Here is a 23,065-nt window from a genome sequence, read left to right as displayed (position 1 = left end):
AACCAGAAGGCTGCACCAGGCTCATATATGTATGTATGGATTGCTGGGAGGATAGAAAGAGGAGGTGTTTTCAATACAGCACAAAAGCCAAGCTTTAGGCTATCCACACTGTCAGATTCCAGTCATATTTTGAAATCCTTAAGGTGTAGCATTCACAACACTAAAATCATGTTTGTGTGAGTGTGTATGTATGTGGACGTTATGAACACAGGAGGTGCTTCTTTTTTTTTTCATAAATCTCCTTTTACAAAACCACTACATTATAGGGATGTCAAAAAACCGACACCGGCCCCTAAGTGATGGCCTTGAAAAATTCTGTTTTAGTCGAATGATTCGAATTCAGCACTTATTTTGGTCTGCTTTGCTGAACTGCTAGGTGATAGGAGCATAAACACCAACACCAGTTATCAAGCAGTGATGGGAGACAGACACGCAGACATGAGGAGACACACACACATATATATTCGATGGGCTTCTTTCAGTTTCCATCCACCAAAACCACTCACAAGGCTTTGGTCGGCTTGAGACTATAGTAGAAGACACTTGCTCAAGGTGGCACGCAGTGAGACTGAACCCAGAACCATGTGGTTGGGAAGCAAGCCTCTTACTACACCTAATATATGACAAAGATGGTGGGATAGGTTGGAAGCATAAGGTAAGTGATGACGTATGAATGGTCAAGGGGCCTTGCAAGAAAGACAACTAGTGTGTGTGACTTTTGCTTTCGGGCTTTCACTTGGGACAGACATGGTGACCCCGCAAGAGTTCAGGGAAATTGGCGTTAGGTTCTGGCCAGAGGTTAGGTCGGTGTATCCTAAGTGGACAGTATAAATGTTGCGAGAGGACCCATGTGACAGATGAACCAAGCCTTTTAGCCCATTTCACACACCTGCTGTAAAAACCTTTCCAAAACTGACCTCCCCCTGTGCTGGTGCCACGTAAAAAGCACTGGTTCATGCGTCCTGGCATCTCTTGTGGGTATTTTTCTAGCCAGAAGGTGATCATCGCTTCTATACCCTAATCGTGTGGGATTATATTGTACAAATTCACCACATCGAATGATACTAACAGGGTTCCTTCACTTATTGTCTTCGGGAGGTGCTTTAGCATGTCTAAGTCATCCCTGATGAAGCTTTTCACATATTTTAGAAACGGTTTGAGTAAGATGTCGAGGAAGTTGCTCAAACGGTGGCTTTCACAAACAGGGCCAACAATGATGGGTCTCAGTTTCAGGTCAGTAGGGGGAGGATCATTGACAACCGACGCTGGTGTGTTTATGTCCCCCGTAACTTAGCGCTTCGGCAAAACAGACCGATAGAATAAGTCCTGGGGTGCTCCAGTATGGCCAGTCAAAAGAAAGACTGAAACAATTAAAAGAGTATATATACATATATAATCGTTTTATGTTCCATTTATATATATAATTGTGAGATAAAAAATAAAGTGAAAAATTTTCATAACAACCCTTAGTGCAGGTCCTGGGTGATATTAAACACTGCCCAGAATGTTATTGGTGTCTACACATGCCTTTACCCACAAGACCACCAAGACACCAACAGAAATCTAGTTAAAAAATGTCATATTTAAACTCCAATTCTCTTTGAGCATGTAAAGGACAAACTTGGCTGGCGCAAAATCAGTAAGACAAGATAAGGCATATTTGCCTATTAAATTCTCCAAAAAACTCGCTAATACACATCAGTATCCATCCCTGGACATCAGAAATGTAAAGAAATAAATTGTTTGAAAAATTTCAATTCCCCCCTACCACCACCAAGCAGGCTATTTACATGCTAGAAATAACAGCCAAATCTCACAAAACTAGTGTTAGGGTTAGAGTTAGGGTCAGGGTCAGGTTTACCCTGTGGATCTATATAAAAACCGGGGTGGGGTGGGTGAATCGATATTTTGAAAATTCTTTTATCAGAATCGGAATCTCCATAGCCTAAAACGTGGGATTCCGTAAAACAAACGAGTCTAACCCATCTCAGCTTCAAAAATAAATTAAAAGGGTCAAAGGTTTATCAATTTATTAATAAATTAACAATTAATAATTTTTTTACCAAGCCCTTCGGTTGCTGATCCCTTAATTATGTTTTTATATATATATATATATATATATACACGATACATATATATATATATATATATATATATATATATATATACACGACACACACACATATATATATATATATATATATGTGTGTGTGTGTGTTCGTGTTTGTCCCCCCAGCATCGCTTGAGAACCGATGCTTGTGTGTTTACGTCCCCGTAACGTAGGGATTCGGCAAAAAGAGACCGATAGAATAAGTACTAGGCTTACAAAGAATAAGTCCTGGGGTTGATTTGCTCGACTAAATGCGGGGCACTGGTCATGCTATCAGCTGTCAGAAGTGAAAGTGCTCACTGCTAGTGAAGTATCTGTCTGTCTGCCTGTCTGCCTGCATGCCTGTTGCTGGTTTGAGTCGATTCTTTGGCTACTGACAGCTAATACCATGACTGGCCGGAGCGAGCTATATGTCTGTCTGTCTCTCTCTCTCTATCTATCTATCTCTCTTTCCCCCCTCCCTTTAAAACACGTCAGTTATCTCTCGCCTTCTCTCTCTCTTTCTATATCTATACCATTACCTCTCTGTCTGTCTCTCTCTCTCTCTCTCTCTCTCTCTCTATCTATCTATCTATTACTCGAAAGTTCGCGCGTCCGCGCTAGCTAGTAGTGAGTGGTCGATCCTATTATTTTTAAACTTCAAACTTCATTTGTTTTCTATTTTGATAAATTCTCTCTGTTGAAAATTGTATTTTTATATTTTAAATAATTTGCAATTTCAGGAAATATGTTTTTATATTAAGTTTGTGTTTTCTAATAAGGTGGACGAGTGATTGATAGATAGATAGATAGTAGATAGATATCAGTAAGTAAGTAAGCCAAAGTATCAACCCAAACCAACAGGCAGACAGGCAGACAGACAGATACTTCACTAGCAATGAGCACTTTCACTTCTGGACAGCTGATAGCATGACCAGTGCCGAATTTTCAAAAATCTCAAATTCAAAATATCGATTCACCCACCCCACCCCGGTTTTTATATAGATGCACAGGGTAAACTTGACCCTGACCCCAACCCTAACTCTAACCCTAACACTAGTTTTGTGAGATTTGGCTGTTATTTCTAGCATGTAAATAGCCTGCTTGGTGGTGGTAGGGGGGAATTGTAAATTTTCAAACAATTTTTTTTTCAGAATCATAATCTCCGTATAAATAAGGGGGGGAAAGGTTCAGATTACATATAGTCCGTCTCCGCCATTATTGTGTGGTTTTCTAGTAAAACAAACGAGTCTAACCCATCTCAGCTTCAAAAATAAAAGTGTGGTGGAGGGGGGACATAGCTCTGGAGGCCAGAACGGATTAATACAAAGAAGAATCACTGGATTTAAGCAGACTTTTACTTCTATTTCTAGCACAATTTTATGTGGTAAAAATGAAACCCTTTTCACAGGTTTCACGATTTATCTCCCTTGCTCCGTTAAAAAATATAGATTTGCACACACGCAATTGCCATATTTGGTCATACGTGCACACACGCACAAACAGGAGGTCGATCTTTCCATACTAATCCTTTCTTTGCTCTGTTAAGCAGCAAACAGCAGGGAGAAAGGAAAAAAGCAAACTTCCTCTCTCGCCCTCTCTCTCTCTCTCTCTCTCTCTATCTATCTATCTCTCTTTCCCCCCTCCCTTTAAAACACGTCAGTTATCTCTCGCCTTCTCTCTCTCTATCTATCTATCTCTCTTTCCCCCCTCCCTTTAAAACACGTCAATTATCTCTCGCCTTCTCTCTCTCTATCTATCTATCTCTCTTTCCCCCCTCCCTTTAAAACATGTCAGTTATCTCTCGCCTTCTCTCTCTCTATCTATCTATCTCTCTTTCCCCCCTCCCTTTAAAACACGTCAGTTATCTCTCGCCTTCTCTCTCTCTCTTTCTATATCTATACCATTACCTCTCTCCCTCCCCCTCTCTCTATATATGTAGGTACTATTAAAGCTGCGTCCTTTCCCTCTTTCTTTACGGAAATTGCCGAATTGACGTAAACAGGCGTAACCGTGTGGTAAGTAGCTTGCTTGGTGGCCTCCACGAATAGAACGAGGAAGGTGGATTAGAGGTTGCGGGAAAGGAGGAGGACACCTCGGGTGTGCCGAAAGATGCCCCGACCCCCGCAACCGGGAAAAGGAGAAACGGGAAACGGTCGGCGGACGTGCCACCGACCGAACCCGTTGCCCCTCCGTTAGGAAGTGTGCCACCGGATCGGGATGCTCTGTCAGTGGGATGTGTGCCAGTCGATTTGTTCAAGGCTGCGTCGTCCCCAGACTGGCTGCAAACAGTAAATACATTTTTATTTGTATGTTATCGACTGGGATGCAGGTTTTGGTTTTTGATACTCGGACCATCCTGAATGTTAGCAAAACAGGGAAGAACTACAAGAGGAAGGAATTTATTTGAAGTGTTTCAAAACTCATACAAGTAATGGGATAGAATTAAGTGTCCACGAATTCTGGAACGGACGGCTGCAGATGAATAAAACTAAGCGCAGGAGTGGCTGTTTGCTAAGTAGCTTGCTTACTAACCACATGGTTCCGGGTTCATTCCCACTGCGTGGCACTTTGGGCAAGTGTCATCTACTATAGCCTCGGGCCGACCAAAGCCTTGTGAGTGGATTGGGTAGATGGAAACTGAAAGAAGCCTGTCGTATATATGTGTGTGTATATATATATATGCGCAGGAGTGGCTGTGTGGTGGTAGACGGAAACTGAAAGAAGCCTGTCGTATATATATATATATATATATATATATATATATATATATATGCGCAGGAGTGGCTGTGTGGTGGTAGACGGAAACTGAAAGAAGCCTGTCGTATATATGTATATGTTTGTGTGTTTGTGTTTGTCCCCCCAACATCGCTTGACAACCGTTGGTGGTGTGTTTAGGTCCCCATAACTTAGTGGTTCGGCAAAAGAGACCGTTAGAATAAGTACTAGGCTTTACAAAAGGATAAGTCCTGGGGTCGATTTGCTCGACTAAAGGCGGTGCTCCAGCATGGCCGCAGTCAAAAGACTGAAACAAGTAAAAGAGAGTAAAAAGAGAAGGGATGGTTTGAACAACTTAATTCTAAGTATGTACTACACATTTCTATATATACATATGTGTGTGTATTTATCTATCTCAGAAGGCATTCCAGGTTTTTGGTATCACTTGGGGCTTCTATTGGTTTTGCATAAGACAGATACCTGCTTGAAGAATTTCACATTTTTCTCCAATATTTCTAGCTCCCGAATTGCTTATTTTTTCTATATCTAGTTCTCTTCCCTTCTCCAGCCACCTACACTTTTCTCTGCAAAATAGGGGTAGTTTATCCTGTTCAGGCTATATTATTAGCATTATTCTGCGATTGAGAATTTAAAATCACTTCTTTAACTTTCTAAAAGACATCTCAACACTTCTAAAAGCAAACTTCGTTTGTTTATTTACGTTTGTCGTAATTTGAATTTAACACAGAATACAGTAATTAAATAACGACAGTGGAGTGCACCATAGACCTCTGTGATCTGACGGTTGCCTGTATTCCTGACAAGGAGATGCCAGTTAATCTTTTAAACCAACCGGGCTCGTTTGTATTAGCTCGAGTTGCTGGATAATATTTCATTCCTTTGAGAATATTGTAGAACGGAAACTTTTTATAAATCCTAATTTCTATAGAAATTTATTGTTTCAAGAAAACATTGAATTACTTTTAATTTTTTTGCGTGGCACCTTGGGCAAGTGTCTTCTACTAAAGCCTCAGGTTGACCAAAGCCTTGTAAGTGGATTTGGTAGATGGAAACTGAAAGAAGCCCGTCGTATATATGTGTATATATGTATGTATGTGTGTGTATATGTTTGTGTGACTGCGTTTGTCCCCCACAACATCGCTTGACAACCAATGGTGTGTTTACGTCCCCGTAACTTAGCAGGTCGGCAAAAAGAGACCGATAGAATAAGTACTAGGCTTACAAAGAATAAGTCCTAACAAGGCTTTGATCAGCCCGAGGCTATAGTAGAAGACACTTGCCCAAGGTGCCATGGCAGTGGGACTGAACCTGGAATCATGTGGTTGGGAGGCAAACTTGGTACCACACTGCCACGCCTATATATAATTTTTTTTTTCCTCATTTTATTATATGTAAACCCTAACACTTTCTGTTGGTCCCACTGTCCTTCGCATTGGTGTGGCAAATTAAAAGAAAAGTCATTATTTTTTATTATATTCTTGTCATTTCAGAAACTGCCAGTCACCGATTCTTTCTCGCCCTGAATCATTTCCTCAACAACCAAATTGCTGTAGCTGTGCTGTGTGATAATGGGATCTTCCAGAAGGCAGCAGATAGTCCTGTCTTGTCTCATATGTAAGACTAAATGGTCTGATTTCAAATTTCACCACTTTTTTTTTGTTTTAATGTTTCTAATCTAAAGGTGGGCACCACTAATCGAAAAGTTAACTTCGATAAGCTAATAACGTTATTTTTATTATAGAAAAACGAAAAATAAGTTTTTGCTCAAAAAAAAAAACCCACCTAAAAACACCTTTAAAAAAAGTGCCAAAACTATTAAAATCCATTAACTGTAATTAAAGTTAATAGTAGTAAATTCAATTTGATTTCAATTAACGAATGTTAAATGTAACGAAGGTTGATTAGTCCAACAATGATTTCCAAAGTTAAGTGATTAATGAAAATGTTAACTCCATTAATTAACGGTTTGGTGCCCATGTTTGGTTTAATTAATTTTGATACCTACGTCCCCTTCCAAAGACCTACCTTTGGTTTACGAGACAAATCCATTGTTGCAGTTTTTGTTGTTGTTTTTTGGTTTTTTGGTTTTTTGTTAAATTACCCAAAATTTCACATTAATTTGTTAAGTATGCCAGCTTAATGATGACAAAATTATTTTTCACAATTACATTTTTTTTTTTTTTTTTTTTTAGTTGAAACTGTGACAATGTATTTCAACAGAAATATGCTAATGAAAGAGTTGATATTTCCTCCCCTCAAAGTGTACCAGTGCTTGTTTCTCCATGTATGTGTGTGTGTGTATATTTTGTTATGGTTAGACAAAGGAAACAGCAAATAGAACAAACAGGCCCGTACGATTCAGTTACGTATTGAGAAAGACAGCAACATCTTTCAACAACGACAGCACACAGAATTGTTATAAAATATTTGAGTCTTAGGCACAGCGCCAGAATTGTTATAAAATATTTGAGTCTTAGGCACAGCGCCGTTAGAAAATAATTGAGTTTGTCAGTTCTTGATAGCAGAAGGTCCAGTGTTAACTGTTAAGGTTAAAGTTTGGGGCTCTTGGGTTGCAGGGCTCCGTGTGATCGTGGACTTCGAGCATGTTTGGTAGTATCCAGGACTGACGGTGGTGGTGGTGGTGGTGGGGGAGATTATCCTATGGGATTTGTGTGTAGTTCCTTAATAAATCCAATGTATTCTTCGATGGTAAGTGAGTCTAGGTTTCCAGTTTAGTGAGAAGACGTGCATTTCGGGTGATGAGGTAATCTTTTTTGATGGTTTTGGAAAGCTGTTTCTGGAAATATAAATTAACTCGAATATAAAAAAAATATATATATATAAATTATGTCAATTAGTTAATTACCTGATCAAGAACTACTTCAGGTCAGTATTGCAGATTAATGATTTGCCTGCCGAATGTCTTCCTAAAAGCAAATCGATTTTGGTGGCTGGTTTTTCATTGTTGCTATTTATCAAGTTATATATATGGGCATTCACAACTGCCATATTCCACGATTCGAATGATGATAGGCCAATACCACTTTTTAGCTCTGATTCTTGTGGCGTATTTGCTGATCCACCAATCATGCTTATCGACACCTCCCCTATGTGCGCTGTAATTTTTGAACACATGAGGTTGAGAAACTGGATCCTTTGCTTTGCATTTCTTCAGCCAACGTTGCACTTTTTGAAGAGGTTCCACTGTATCATAATTAGTTCCAATAGTGACGCATGTATTATCAAACCATTTTACAAAAAGAATTTCTTCATTGGCGTCAAATCTAAAGCTGTATGTCCCTCTTTTTTGCTTCCATCAAAGGACATTTCTTTAGCCTGTTCTAATTGAGTACAGCCAGGCACCAGAAGTCTCGGCCCTAGGTCTTCCACTTTGAGAGATTGGTACTTTATGGAGCTGTCGGCATTGTGAATAATTTCATCAATTAATGTTTTTACGAGATGACTTGGCCTAAATACGGCTGGTGCATTCTCCGCTGTTTGGTGAATGCAGGAGCCAAGTTGGTGAAGGCCCTTGTAACTGGCTCATTTATCAGTAAAAATTGTTGTACCTAACGAGACATTTTCCTGTTGGGTCCATACTGAAGTAAAACTTTTGGTGGTTGCGGTGATGGTGTGGTTGTAACACTCGGCAGTTCAGGTTTGCCAATCCATTCTGTTGAGATTCTTCTTTTGTCCGACCAGGGCCTCCGAGTACAGTTTGTTTATTTACAGCACCTTCAGTGTGGGGCTGCAGAACTGGCCCTGTGGAGGCATCCAGTTGGATAGACAAGTGACACCCCCCCAAAGAAAAAAACCCACCACCAAGAATCAGTCTTGATGGTTGCATATCTCTGTGAGATGCATGGAAGCAGGCACACAATTTTTTTTTTTTCCTCTGTCGATCTTCTTAACTTGTTTTATGTTATCTCAGTCATCTCTTTTGATTCGAGTCTGATGGACCCATTATCAGCTACAAGAACAATAAGAATAACAGTGTTTTTGGCTCTAGATTTAGTTCATGATTTCCTTGTCTTCATATTTCAATGACAAACTTCAGACTTCTTGCTCTGCTCTCATCTCCTGGTTTTATTTGATGGGACTTTGAGACATGTTTGATAAACTCTCATTTGTGAGCTTCATAAGGAGCCATGCCATCTGGAGACGGTCCTGATAGGATCTCCATTATAAGAATAAGATTAAGTGCTTTTGGCTTTTGATTTGATTCGTAATTTCATCTTCCTCAGTGGAGTGATTTAGTGCTTCGAGTGTAGAACATTGCACACACTCCTTATTTCCTACCTCAATCTTTTTACTGGTTGTGGACAGTGTTCTATAAACCACTGTCCTCCTTTTTGTTTCGTTGGTTACTTCCGGAGGGGGTCAGCCTTAAATTTGACCTCCAGCGAATCCGTCGTGGTGATGTGTTTTCCAGTTACTTTTTTTATAAAGTTTATTTTACAGCCATTTGGTTACCACTGGGGTAACAATAGTTTTATCTAGATGTTTTTAAATAAATTTTGGAACATGTTCAATATCATCTTGACTTTTTGTGATACTGTTGTTGCTTAGCGTTTAGAAGCCAATATGGAGAATATTTTGATAAATCTTTTGACATGAATAAAGTGCCCTTCCTCGGTTTTCTGTATAATTTTATCAAACTACAGACGTGAAGGATTCATAAATGATAGATTAAAAACACACTTGCCAGTTGTTCCTTGTTTATATTTCACTTCTGTTTCATTTTGCAAGGAGTTTAATAGCTTCCTTCTGTGTCCCCTAAAACAATCTGTAGTCTTATCAACCTAGCTTTTCTTTGCAATGGAAGATGCTAGAAATAGTAGGAAACTAAAATAGTCTGAAGAAAATCTTATATGATGGGCCACACTTAAAACAGAACAATTTATATTGTTGTATTATTTGAAGAATCCAGCGGCCTTGTCGATAACAACTGTGGTGGTACTTCCTGTGCATAAACTTGGATTCATCAGTTTCTACATTTTGTTATCCAATTTTTGTAATCTTAGCAACCTGCATTTCTTTGCAAAGAAATCTGCTAGAAATAGAAGGTAACTAAAATAGTCCGACAAAAAGGCATTTATAATGGGTCGCACTTAAAACAGACCCACTTTGATTGTTTGGATTGTCTTGTATAAAGTTTTGTGGCATCATTTCCTGGAACTGTGACACGGTCACATTTTCTGACACTCTAAAGCAGAACAACTTACTGTTTCTGGAAGTTTTTTTATTTCGTTTGATGACATCTTCAATGTCATGCATTTTGATTTCCGTAATTTTATTTGTGCAGCCAATACAAACGACTTCTTTTAAGAACGTATTTCTATCTCAGATTTTCTCTGAGAAATCTCATCATATATTTCAAGACATCTTCCTCAATTTTCTATCTATCTTATCAAATTTTATACAGGAGAAATTCATAAACGGGAAGGAATGCTACCACACACCCCAGTTGTTGCTGGTCTATATTTCACTTCTCTTTACAAAGCATTTCATGGTTTAGTTTCATTAGTTTCGTTCAAAATTTTCTCATATTTTAAGTCACCTTGCTTAATTTTCTTTATAATCTTATTCAAATACATAAAGAATAGAACCACACTCACCGGTTGTTGCTGGTCTATATTTCACTCTTTGTCTTTTGAATGAAATGTGCCAATAAAAGGCAGTAAAACAGTTTTTAAAAACCTCATAAACTATTGTAAACTACAACATAAAGTAAAAGATGATTGCGGTGTGTCTCCAACTATATTATTCTCGTAACTGGTACATTAAACAGGTTTAAGGCAGTTTATGAAGTTCATAAAGGTATACCTGTTGTAATATTGCCAATAAAATTCTTGTAAATCTGTAGAAAACAACGTATCAGAGGTACCATGCCTATTGCAATATTTAACCGTTTATGTGACTCGGAATTCCTTCAACCGTATTCGTGTGGATTGTGGTACCATTGGGCTCGACAGAACTCGGTCCGAGGTTCATACTGCAATGATGGGGAAGATTATAAGTCTGCAAGCTGTCTGTTAGAATTGTAGTCCATGGCAGCACATGTCTGTTGGTTATAGATAATGTGCCAGCAGTTCAATCTGGATTCATCTATTTCTATGTCTTGCCCTCCAACACATTTTTCACAACAACACTTTTCTGATAATTTGCTTTCACATGACTCTACATCCCCTCCACGGTGTTTGCGTGGATTGAGGCATTGTTGAGATGGACAAAACTCACCACATTAGTCTATAAGGGTCTTAGTTCCCAGCAAAATATGGCTGGAAATGATGGGCAACAATGTTGCTGCACTCCTGTCTTGCACAGGAGCTAAAATGCATTTCAGGCTACTGCGTTTGATCCACAGTGACACTTCCGATGCATAAACTTAGATTCGTCAATTTCTACAACATCTTGTCGTCCAAAACACTTTTCACATTAATCTTATCAACCTGCATTTCTTTACAATGAAATCTGCTAGAAATTAGTAGGAAACTAATATAGTCTGCAAAAATTGAAGAAAATAAACTTCCAAAATGGTTCGCATTTAAAATTGACCCTAACTTATTTTGTTCCGATTGTCTTGTATAAAGTTTTGTGGCATCACTTCGTTGACCTGCGACACGGTCACACTTTGCAACGCTCTAAAAGCAGAACAACTTAATGCTTCTGGATGTGTTTTTATTCCGTTTGTGACATCTTCAATGTCACGTTCTTTGATTTCCTTGATGCCATTTCTCCTGAATACGTGGCAATCGATACAAAGAGCATCTTCTATCCATTTGGATGTTTTTGGCTAAATTTTGCGATATTTACAATGTTTCCTTCACTTTTTTTTCTTTTTTTGTCCCTAATGGACTTGTGCATATGGTTGCTTGGTAGATTAAACAAGTTGATACTAATGCATATTATGAAATTCGTGAAAGCATTGTGTTATAACAATGCCAACAAAATTGTTGTAAGTCTGTCAAAAATGAAGCATCGGTCAAGAAGTACTGAATGTGGGTCTAAGGAGATGCGTTCCATTTGTATTGTCCAAGGCGACTTAATGTCTGCACCAGGACAGAATTGTTCGGATGTTACTCTTTAAGGCATTTCTGAATTTTGGGACAGTATTGTTGTATATTTAGCAGCCAATACAAAGAATAACTTATTTTATCTGGATATTTTGGGAGAAATTCTTTTATATAATTAAAGCTCTCTTAAGTGATAAACAATAGAATCACACTCACCAGTTGTTGCTTGTCTATATTTCACTTCTCTTTTTCTTTTTGCAAAGCATTTGATGGTTTAGTTCCATGTCTCCTAAGCATCGAACTAAACCGTGCTTAGAAATAGAAGGAAGCTAAAATAATCTGACAAAGAGATTGTATAATGAATCGCATTTGAACAGAATCACTTAGATTCTTTGAATTGTTTTGTCTAAAGTTTTGTGGCATCGTTTCGTTGACCTGTGACACGGTCACATTTTGCGTCGCTTTAGCAGAAAAACTTTCTGCATCTGGTTGTGTTTTTATTCCATCTGTGATATCTTCAATATCACGTACCTCGATTTCCTTGATATCATTACTACAAAATATTTGGCATCCAATACGAAGAGCATCTCTGGATGGTTTTGGATAGATTTTGCGATATTTTCAATGTTTCCTTCATTTTTCTCAATGTTGTTAACCAACTTTGAGAAGCCAATACACAGAACGCTTTACTTTTATCTGGATTTCTTTGGATAAATCTTTTGATATAATTAGAGAGTCTTCTTCCGCAGTTTTCTTCATAGTCTTATCAAACTGCAGATGTAAATAATTCATGGATGATAGAAGCACACTTGCCGCTTGTTGCTTGTGTATATTTCACTTCTGTTTTTGCTTTGCAAGTCATTTAATGGTTTCCTAAAACATTTTTTCACAGCATCAACATGCAATCTTATCAACCCCCATTTCTTTACAAGCACAAGATGCTAGAAATGGAAGGAAACCAAAATTGTCCCGAAGAAAATTTTCTAAAATGGGTCACACTTACAATAGAACAGCCCTTTTTTTTTTCAATTTGGATTGTCTTGTGTAAAGATTTGTGACAAACATAAAGCAGAACAACTTCCTTGTCTCTGAATGCCTTGTTAGGTTTATAACATTTTCAATGACACCTTTAGCAATGTTTGTGATATTATTGCATATTTCGTAGCCAACACAAAGAGCTTCTTTTTTCTTTTTCCTTTTTTCTGGATTTTCTATGAAGAAATTTGATGTAACTGAAGCCACATTCCTCAAGTTTCTTCATAATCTCAAGCTAGAAATGCAAATAATTCATAAATGAATGAATACAATTACCCCCCCCCCCCCCCTTGTCTGTATTTGTCTGGTCTTGGTCCAGATGGAGCATATGCAATCTTCCCCCTTCCCTTTTTTTTTTAAACGGAATCCCACGTTTTAGGCTATGGAGATTCCGATTCTGGAAAAAAGAATTTTCAAAAAATCTCAAATTCAAAAGAGTCCAGTGTAATCCATAGGCTGGAGTGTAGAAAGTCCAGTAGAGAAGTCCGAGGGTGATGAAAGGGGACAGGATCAACTGTTGCATGAGTGTACATGTGTAACAGCCCTCCAAACTAGAAACCCCTAAGTTTAGCCCCACTTTTCTGTGTGTATGTGTGCGTAATACACACACACATTCTTTCAATATTCTGCATGCTCTTATTGCTATACATACATTGTTTTTTGGGGGGGATGTATGGCGTATACTTTATGTAAATGTATCTCTGACAGTTCCAAACATCAGGACAGAGGTTCGAATTTCATGATGGAATTTACAGAAACCAAAATAAAATTTTATAAACGAAATTCTACCATCTTTTTGTTTTTATTTATTTATTTATTTTCCTTCTGCATACACTTCTGCGATGTTCTTCTCAGTTCTGTTGGTTGTAAGTCTCCCAGAATATTCATCACTCTTACCATTTTTCAGTCATCTTGGAAATGTCTAAACCACTCATACACTTGTGCGCAGATGTTATTATTCAACCGAAGGAAAAAACATGTTGAAGTGAATCTAATGGTTTTTGTGTTTTATTTTAAATGGCTTATGTATAATAAAGGATTTATGGAAATTAAAAGTTTTCTATAAGTGTTTTTACGATGATTCATTTTGCATTTTCCAAGTAAAGCTAAAACACTTGTGAAACACTGAATATCATTCATGCGTAGATATGCCCCAGGTATTTCTTCTGGGCGGTTAGTATGTGTCATGCTGCATGCATCAAATTATAATCACAGATATACGTGTGTATGGAGAGGGTTGTGTTTAAGTCCCTGTAACCTAGCAGTTTTGCAAAAGAGATCAATAGAATAAGAACGAGGCTTCAACAAAAACCCATAAGGATATATTGTTGTTAGAAAAAGTTTATTACAATATATAATTTTTTTAAAATTTTAACATTTTTCTCCTGTAAGAAAAACAAAAATCAGAAAACATAGCATGGTGGATTCTGGTATTTCTTGTGAGATTTCCACTGGATGTCACGGGTCTTGATCCAAATGTAAGGATGGCATCTGAATATTACAGGGAGGATTATGAAAAGGAGGACTATGGCAGAGATGGGTATGCTGGATATATATTATTTTAATAAATACATTCAATATTTCTCCTTTAAGAAAAGCAAGAAAAAAAGCACAAAACATAGCATTCTTCTGCCTGTGGTGGATTCTGGTATTTCTTATGAGATTTCCACTGGATGTCACGGGTCTTGATCCAAATGTAAGGATGGCATCTGAATATGACAGAGAGGATTATGAAAAGGACAATAATGGAAGGAATGACAATGGCAGAGATGGATATATATAATTTACACAAAATATCACAAAATATAGCATTCTTATGCCTCTGGTAGATTCTTGTATTCCTCCTGAGATTGCCACTCGATGACACGGGTCTTAATCCAAACGTAAGGACGCCATTCGAATTTGACAGAAAAGGCTATGAAAAGGATGACTAGAAGGCCGAGTATGGAAATGAGGACTATGGCAGAGATGAGTATTCTGGTTATATATGATTTAAAGAAATACATTCAATATTTATCTCAGAAAAACAAGAAAAAAAGCGCAAAACATAGCATTCTTATGCCTGTGGTGGATTCTGGTATTTCTTATGAGATTGCCACTTGATGACACGGGTCCTGATCCAAATGTAAGGACGCCATTCGAATTTGACAGAGAGGATTATGAAAAGGACTGCTACAACTCCGAGTATGGAAATGAGGAGTATGGCAGAGATGGGTATGCCGGTTCCTGCTTCCTCATCTGCAAAAGATGAACAAGAAAACATAAACTTTTTGTTTTTAATAAAAGATAATAATATCAACCAGGCTGAACCATTTTGGTACCAACCTGCTCTAAACTACTTTTGTTTCTATTGTACAAATTCCTTGTTTTAAAGAGATCTAAAGTAAAACCTTCCATCAAAACTTCAAATAAACTTCTGTTCCAAACACTAACTTAGTAATGACAAGGTTATTTCACTAAATTCTTTATTATTTCCAAAATTTATTGAAACAAAGGCAAAACGTTTCAACAGAAATATGGTAAGAAAAGGATTAACACACATAATTATCTTAGACTACTATGTCTAACTGATTAAATGGCCCCCTTCAGATCAGTCGATCATTTAGAAAGGTTACGTAGCATTAACAAAGGGGACTGACTTTTTTAACACAAAAATGGATGGTCAACAGATCAGTCCATCATTTACCAGGGGCAGCATATACATTTACCCATTATTTAAACATAATTAATTTCCTCGTTATTCAAACAGAAACTGAAACTTTCTAATTTATTAAATTAGTTGCTAACTCTGCATAAGGCTTCCTAACATTCTTGTGGAATTAAATTTGGTGACTCAAACAAAATGTTAACAAATTATAGCATTAAAAATGGCTGGTATAAAGAATTGTGAGGTGATAAAACAGTTGAGAAAATATTGAGGGCTATGGGGAAAGCAAAAAGGTGGTCATTTTAAATTGGAATCGAACTCTGAATCTTGGGGTTAGTAGCCTACGCTCTTAACCACTGCGCATATGGTGTAGTGGTTAAGAGCGAGGGCTACTAACCCCAAGATTCTGACTTCGATTCCAAGCAGTGACCTGAATAATGATAATAATAATAATAATAATAATAATGATAAAGATAATAATAATAATAATAATAACATCGAAAAATACCTGAGGAATGAGAACCCAGGTTCGAAATTTCCCCAAGACACCTGATGAAGGCTGGAGGGTATATCAGCCGAAATGTTGTGTTGACAACAAACAAGATGAGGACAAATATCCGTCAAATGTAAATAATGTAAATAATTCCTCATCTCTTAAATATAGAACTGTTGCTGCATCAGAAAAAAATGTTCAGTGGCATTTCTTCTGACTCTTTCACTTCTGAGTTCAAATACTGCTAAGGTCAGCTTTGCCTTTCATTCCTTTGGGGTTGATGAAATAAAGGACCAGCCAAATATACTCAAATTAATGCAATCAAAGAACCTCTTCCACATGAAATTGCTGACAAAATTAGAAAGAATTATTATTGTTATTATTAGCAGAAGTAATTTCCTTACCTTTAATCTCCAAAGTAAATTCTGGAGAGCAATGGTTTCTGTCACAAAAGGTCCAAGATAAATCTTTTCCAGTGATATTTTTAATTGAAAGAGATGAAACGTTCTCAGTATGGCTAACTTCATGCTTGCCATTCCTGTCACAAGTCCAGTCACATTCGAGGTTATAATACTTGTTTCTCCAGACAATAATTCTTGCCATATTTGGCACTTCGATATGAAGGGTAATATTCCCTCCAAGCACAGCTGGTCCTAAAGTAAATAGATAAATCAATATCATTGATTTCTTTCAGGGATTTTCATCATCATCATCATCATCAATACATATGGCTGAATTCATTTGGAAGCAAAATTACCACTCGCCCACCGCCACCCCCTGCCAGAACAACTTTTTCTGATCGCATCCCCTCTGTGCCTTCTCTCTCCTCAGCCACACTTCATCCTAACTCCTCAAGCATTTGCTGTGATTCTCAACACCCTCTCAGAGCCACCCTTATGTACCCCCCTCTACATCTACATCATCCCCCTACCCTCTCTCTCTCTCTCTCTCACCATTGCCCCTCCCCACTCATCAACTGCACCTCCATCCTTGTTCATCTCTCACTGTATTCACCTCTCTCATCACACTACCCCCTCCCTTTTTCCCTTCCCCTGATCTATTGTCCATATCTTCTCTTCTGCTCACACCTGTCACTACCATTTTTGTCTTCTTCCTAGCCACTCCCATCTACCTTTTACACCTGTGCTCTTGTCTCTCTCTGTCATACTTTAGCCTTTCAACACACCTGATATAAAGCCACCCCCTCTCTCCTACTCTCTTCCTTCAAGGGATATTTTTCTTTTTCCTTTTGTCCTTCCAGTTACTTGATAACTTCATCAGTGGTGATGCCATGAAAATATCATATGGCACTCTCTCTCTAAACTGGTGTAAGGAAGGGCATTGAGACGCAGAAACCATTCCAAAGGAGACGCTGAAGCCTGACATGGTCCTGGGACTTGTGGTATCCTGTCAAAACATCCAACTTATGCCAGCATGGAATGTGGAAGCTATTATAACCATAATCACAATTATTATGGCTGTCATAGTCCTAGTTGCAGGAGCGATGAGAAAATGCATCCTGTACACTCTGTGAAATGGTTGGCGTTATGGAAGATAATCAGCCATAGAAACCATGCCAAAGCAAACATTGGCGCTTGACACAGTCCTGCAGCTTGTTGGATCCTTTATAATTGTCCAAGTGATGGCAGAATGGAAGGAGGTCATTAAATGGTGATGGTCGTGGTTGGTGCTCCTTAAAATGAAATCGAGCGGATTGGAAAAAGTTTTTAAAAAACAGAGTAAGAAAAAACTATGAGAGAAAGAGAAAAAATAGGAAAGAGAATCGAAAATGTTATATGGACTGTTAGATTTGTTATTCGTCTGATGTCTCGTGTGTCACTGTGGTTCGTCTGAGTTCATTGTTTCATTGTTGTTGTCTTGTGTGACTGTCGTAGTAAAATGTCATTGATATATATATGGCGGACATGATTCTTGTTTATTTACAACGAACATTGGGTGAGTGCGTTCTTTGTATGTAATTGAATAATAAATGTAATAATTAAATTGTACAACTCGTCTTTTCTCTGCGAGTCTCCCGAGAGGAATACAACAGAAAAGACAGTGTTTAGTTTAAAAGGAGAAAAAGGTTTGAAAATCCATTTACCATTTTGGAAAATTTTATAATTTTCTGCAATTGTCAAATCTGAAAAAGATGGAAACAGAATATTTGATTTCCAGATTTTACCTTTGATCAACAGGATTCATTACTGTTTAAATTACAATATTTAAATAAAAATATTAATTAACACATGTCAATATAATTACATATCATATAAAGTGGCAGATTGAGTGAAGATGTTGAACATGTGGTTGAATGCCTTCACAGACTCTAAAGAAATTGGTAAGGGTCTGTGTTGGCAAGACTCTATTGAATGGAAAGAGTACGGAGAAATTGTCATGGAAAGTAGAAAATCCAACTTTTCAGAGAGAGTCCTTCTACAGGAGGAAGTCGACAAGAGTGAAATTAAAAACAGCCAGTTTTTGTCTGGCTTAGAGATGTAAAACTCTGCTGTATTTCTTTTCATTTTAGTTTTGCCAACTTTTCCCCGAAGAAGGAATGTCTAAAACTTTGGATTTTCTGCTCGCTATGGAAATGTCTGTAAAAACTCTACTCCCTCTCTGTTGATTTGCGTATGTAAGTGTACATGTGCACCAGATTAGACTGTTGGAAGAGAAAAATTCCTAACATCGGCCTACAACGAGTGAATGTAGATGCCAAGAACCCTCCTAAGTATCCTAGCTGTCCCTAATAACACTGTTTTCTGAAGCTCTACTAAACTGGGTTTATTTCCTCTATCCATCTGTTCAAATCTTAAGGGAAACTTCCTCGTGCACCTATAACTAATGGAATGTATTTATTATTATTATTATTATTATTATTATTATTAGCAAACAAAAGAAGTGTGCCATTGTTATCAAGTGTGCCTTCCACAGGCTCAAAAAATAAACTTGTCAATCTACTTCATTTTTGGTTATATTTTATAGGATTGAGGTAACTCCTCCAGAAGGTACACAGAAGCTTAAAAAAAAAAGAGGAGTGCCATTGTTATCAAGTGAACGATACCACCACCACCACAAAATAAGTACCAGTTGAACACTGGGGTCAACGTAATCAACTCATCCCCTCCCCCAAAATTGCTGTCCTTGTGACAAAATTGGAAATCATTATTATTATTATTATTATTATTATTATTATTATTATTATTATTATTATTGTAAATCATTTCCTTACTGTTTAGCTGCAACTTAATAAATCCAATATTCAAGTTGTCGTCTTCAAATTTCCAATGCAAACATCTCTCAGTTACTCTTCGGATCCAAAGAGTCGAAGTATCTCCACTCTGCGTAACTTTATAATCTCTGCCGTTAGCGCATGTCCATTCACATTCATATTTATAGTTTTCACATCGCCACACCACAGGTCTCATCATGTTTGGAATGCTTATAGAGAGGGTAGCACTTCCTCCAAACACAACTTTTTCTGAAATAAAGAAATCAGGTAAGAAGATTACTTCCCAACCACATGTCTCTGGGTTCAGTCCCACCGCATGGCACCCTGGGCAAGCTTCTACTATAGCCTTGGGGCCAACCAAAGCTTAGTTAGTGGATTGGGTAGACGGAAACTATAAGAAGTCCATCATGTGTGTGTGTCATTGTGTCCATGTTTGTCCCCCGCCACTGTTTGACAACCGGTGTTGGCGTGTTCACCTCCCCATAACTTAGCGGTTTAGCAAAAGAGACCAATAGAATAAGTACCAGGCATAAAATAGGCACTCATCAACAGGGTCAGTGAGTTGTCCTGGCGCTGCTGATGAGTCTTCGGTGTTAAAACCGAAACCATTGATGATCCAGGGATATCACGACTGCCACTTTCGGCCGTTTACAGTTGCTGCCAGTGTGTATATATACAAGTGTGTGCATTGAATGCAGCACCAGAGCACTTTAGCTCTTATTTCTATGCATGTATGTATATATATGTATGTATATATGGATATATATGTTAAAGTGGTGAGCTGGGAGAATCGTTAACATGTCAGGTGAAATGCTAAGTGGTATTTCGTCTGCCGCAACGTTCTGAGTTCAAATTTCACTGAAGTCAACTTTGCCTTTCATCCTTTCGGGGGTCAATAAAATAAGGACCAGTAGAACACTGGGGTCGCTGTAATTGACTCATCCCCACCTCCCCCAAGCTGCCCCCATGGCAAAAAACATCTGAAATATTTATGTACATATATATGTAATATATAATGCGATAATGTTTCAACAAGTAAGAAAGCATTCGATCAGCAAAGAGAATAAAGATAATCTTCAATTAAAAATCCACAGATTCTTGCAAAGAGCTAGCCAGGATTTTCTGGTCGGAATAATAATTCATTCTGGCTTGTGGCAAGCTGAAAGCAAGACTGTTTGCCAGTTGATTTTTTTAGAGAAGAGCAGGGATTGAGCATGGACGTGTGTTTAAAAGCTGTCCCTACATCTTTCGGTCTTATACTCGACAGCTCGTTATTCTCACCTCTAAAGATGTATAACTAAATATATGTATGTTTATCACCTAAATAAATGTTGTTTGAGTTGTTTAGTCTGGAGTTCAGCGTTCCGTCTATTTCTTTAATTTTATAGTAGAAAGTCAGGTATACAATCTAAAGATGTATAACCCACTTTCTACTAAACCCTCATAGCAGTTTCCACTTATTTCTTTGTGTGTGTGTGTGTGTGTGCCTTACTGGAACAAGTAAAAGGTAAACGATACAAAGTAGAAGGAGGAGGAGGAGGAGAAGAAGAAGAAAAAGGGAGAAGTAGAATAATAATAATAATTATTATTATTATTATTATTACTTCCAGATAAAATGCAGTTATCTCGTTACATTCATCATGTGTTGGTAGTGCTGATTACGGAGTGTGTCAGCCGGTAATGAGTCATGCTGCCCCAAACATTGCTCCTACTTACAAAACACGTAACAGAAATAAAGTCATTACAGGGATATTTCAACATAGGAAATGGTGCTGAAAGTCGTGGGTGTCAGATGGTAATCAACGTAATACTAGATATGTATATATCCCTATCCCTAACCTTAACCCTATCTCTATCCCTAACCCTATCTCTATCCCTATCCCTAACCCTAACCCTATCCCTATCCCTAACCCTATCCCTAACCCTAAACACGTATTCATTTGCACATGCGGGTTAGGGTTAGGGATACGGTTAGGGATAGGGATACGGTTAGGGTTAGGGTTAGGGTTAGGGATAGGGATAGGGTTAGGGTTAGGGATAGGGATAGAGATAGGGATAGGGTTAGGGATAGAGATAGGGTTAAGGTTAGGGATACGGTTAGGGTTAGGGTTAGGGATACGGTTAGGGTTAGGGATACGGTTAGGGTTAGGGTTAGGGTTAGGGATTGGGATAGGGTTAGGGTTAGGGTTAGGGATACGGTTAGGGATAGGGATACGGTTAGGGTTAGGGTTAGGGTTAGGGATTGGGATAGGGTTAGGGTTAGGGTTAGGGTTAGGGATACGGTTAGGGATAGGGATACGGTTAGGGTTAGGGTTAGGGTTAGGGATTGGGATAGGGTTAGGGTTAGGGATACGGATAGGGTTAGGGATACGGTTAGGGTTAGGGATAGAGATAGGGTTAAGGTTAGGGATACGGATAGGGTTAGGGATAGGGATACGGTTAGGGTTAGGGATACGGTTAGGGATAGGGATACGGTTAGGGTTAGGGATAGGGTTACGGATACGGTTAGGGATACGGTTAGGGTTAGGGATAGGGTTAGGGTTAGGGATTGGGATAGGGTTAGGGATAGGGTTAGGATCGACCACTCACGGCTAGCTAGCGCGGACGCGCGACCGTGCTGCTTTAGTAGTACCGCATATATGTGGGTATGTATAAGTACAAATGCGTGTACTTTATATATATGTGTTTGTTTGTGTATATGTGTGTGTGTGTGTATTCATATATACATCTGCCAAATCAGATTGGAGCCTGGTGCAGCCTTCTGGTTCACCAGTCCTCAGTCAAATTGTCCAACCCATGCTAGCATGAAAAGCGGACATTAAACGATGATGATGATTTTTACTTTTATGCATCCTATGCCACTTGATATTGTAAACAATAATATCCTTTTATACATATATGTATATGTATATTTGTATGTTTATCTATCTCTCTATCTATATATATATATATATACAAATTAAAAGGGTAAAGGATTATCAATTTATTAATTAATAAATCAATTAACAATTAACAATTTTTACCAAGCCCATCGGTATGAAAGCACCATTATTGGTGGAGAACTTATTTAAAAGTTCATATATATTTATAAATATAATTAAGGGATCAGCAAATATTTGCTTCACCATATACCGAAGTTCAGAAATAGCAGCTAAAAAAGCTGAGAATCCCACAGATAGCATCACTTGTAACTCACAAAGGCAAAAACAAGAAGAAAAAACAATGAAAACTAACCAATTCCGATGTTTAACAGTAGACGCGTTTCTGGATCATGGTTGATAATAATCAATTTCCTTCATCACTACTGTATTCCAGTAGTAAATTTGACTATGCTAGCAAACTGTGCAAGCATGGACTAGTAACATTCCACACCGACACAGGTCTGAAAGCATAACCGAATCCACCTCGGTCAGCCAGTCTAACTGTCCTTCCCTCATGATCCAGAAACGCGTCTACTGTTAAACATCGGAATTGGTTAGTTTTCATTGTTTTTTCTTCTTGTTTTTGCCTTTGTGAGTTACAAGTGATGCTATCTGTGGGATTCTCAGCTTTTTTAGCTGCTATTTCTGAACTTCGATATATGGTGAAGCAAATATTTGCTGATCCCTTAATTATATATATATATATATATATATATATATATATATATATATATATATATATATATATATATATATATATATATATATATAAAGAGAGAGGGAGAATGATGCAAATAAGCAAACAGAACTGTTTGGATTTGATGTACAGATATATATATACGCACGAAGACATGCAAACAGAAAGAAAGGAAAAACTGGAAATTTCCAAACAA

The 23,065-nt window shown here is 37.9% G+C and overlaps 2 protein-coding genes and 1 long non-coding RNA gene across 3 annotated transcripts in view; 2 read left to right on the top strand and 1 right to left on the bottom strand.

Moving 5' to 3' along the window:
• The first annotated feature begins 4,252 nt into the window (after window positions 1-4,252).
• LOC149130438 (uncharacterized) lies at window positions 4,253-13,662 on the top strand. The gene is made up of 3 exons (XR_016238980.1): window positions 4,253-4,380; window positions 6,319-6,442; window positions 7,021-13,662. It is a non-coding gene; the product is annotated as an uncharacterized LOC149130438 (long non-coding RNA).
• Window positions 6,322-23,065, top strand: part of LOC106871835 (uncharacterized) — a 107,289-nt gene continuing 90,545 nt past the window's right edge. Inside the window, exon 1 of the mRNA XM_089345443.1 lies at window positions 6,322-6,455. Coding sequence (XP_089201569.1) covers window positions 6,453-6,455 — 3 coding nt within the window. The 5' untranslated portion in view covers window positions 6,322-6,452. The remainder of the gene's footprint in view (window positions 6,456-23,065) is intronic.
• On the bottom strand, window positions 14,205-20,637 carry LOC106871836 (uncharacterized). Its single transcript, XM_089345446.1, has 4 exons — window positions 19,252-20,637; window positions 18,124-18,162; window positions 16,424-16,672; window positions 14,205-15,117 (listed from the first exon to the last, which is right to left on the bottom strand). Exons 1-4 carry the CDS (start codon window positions 19,448-19,450, stop codon window positions 14,936-14,938), a joined length of 669 nt encoding a protein of 222 aa, XP_089201572.1. The 5' UTR covers window positions 19,451-20,637; the 3' UTR covers window positions 14,205-14,935.

This window comes from Octopus bimaculoides, chromosome 29, assembly GCF_046866305.1.
Source record: "Octopus bimaculoides isolate indiv1 chromosome 29, ASM4686630v1, whole genome shotgun sequence".
Lineage (NCBI taxonomy): Eukaryota > Metazoa > Mollusca > Cephalopoda > Octopoda > Octopodidae > Octopus > Octopus bimaculoides.
Note: the sequence above shows the minus strand (reverse complement) of the source record. Positions and strands in the feature narration are given on the sequence as shown.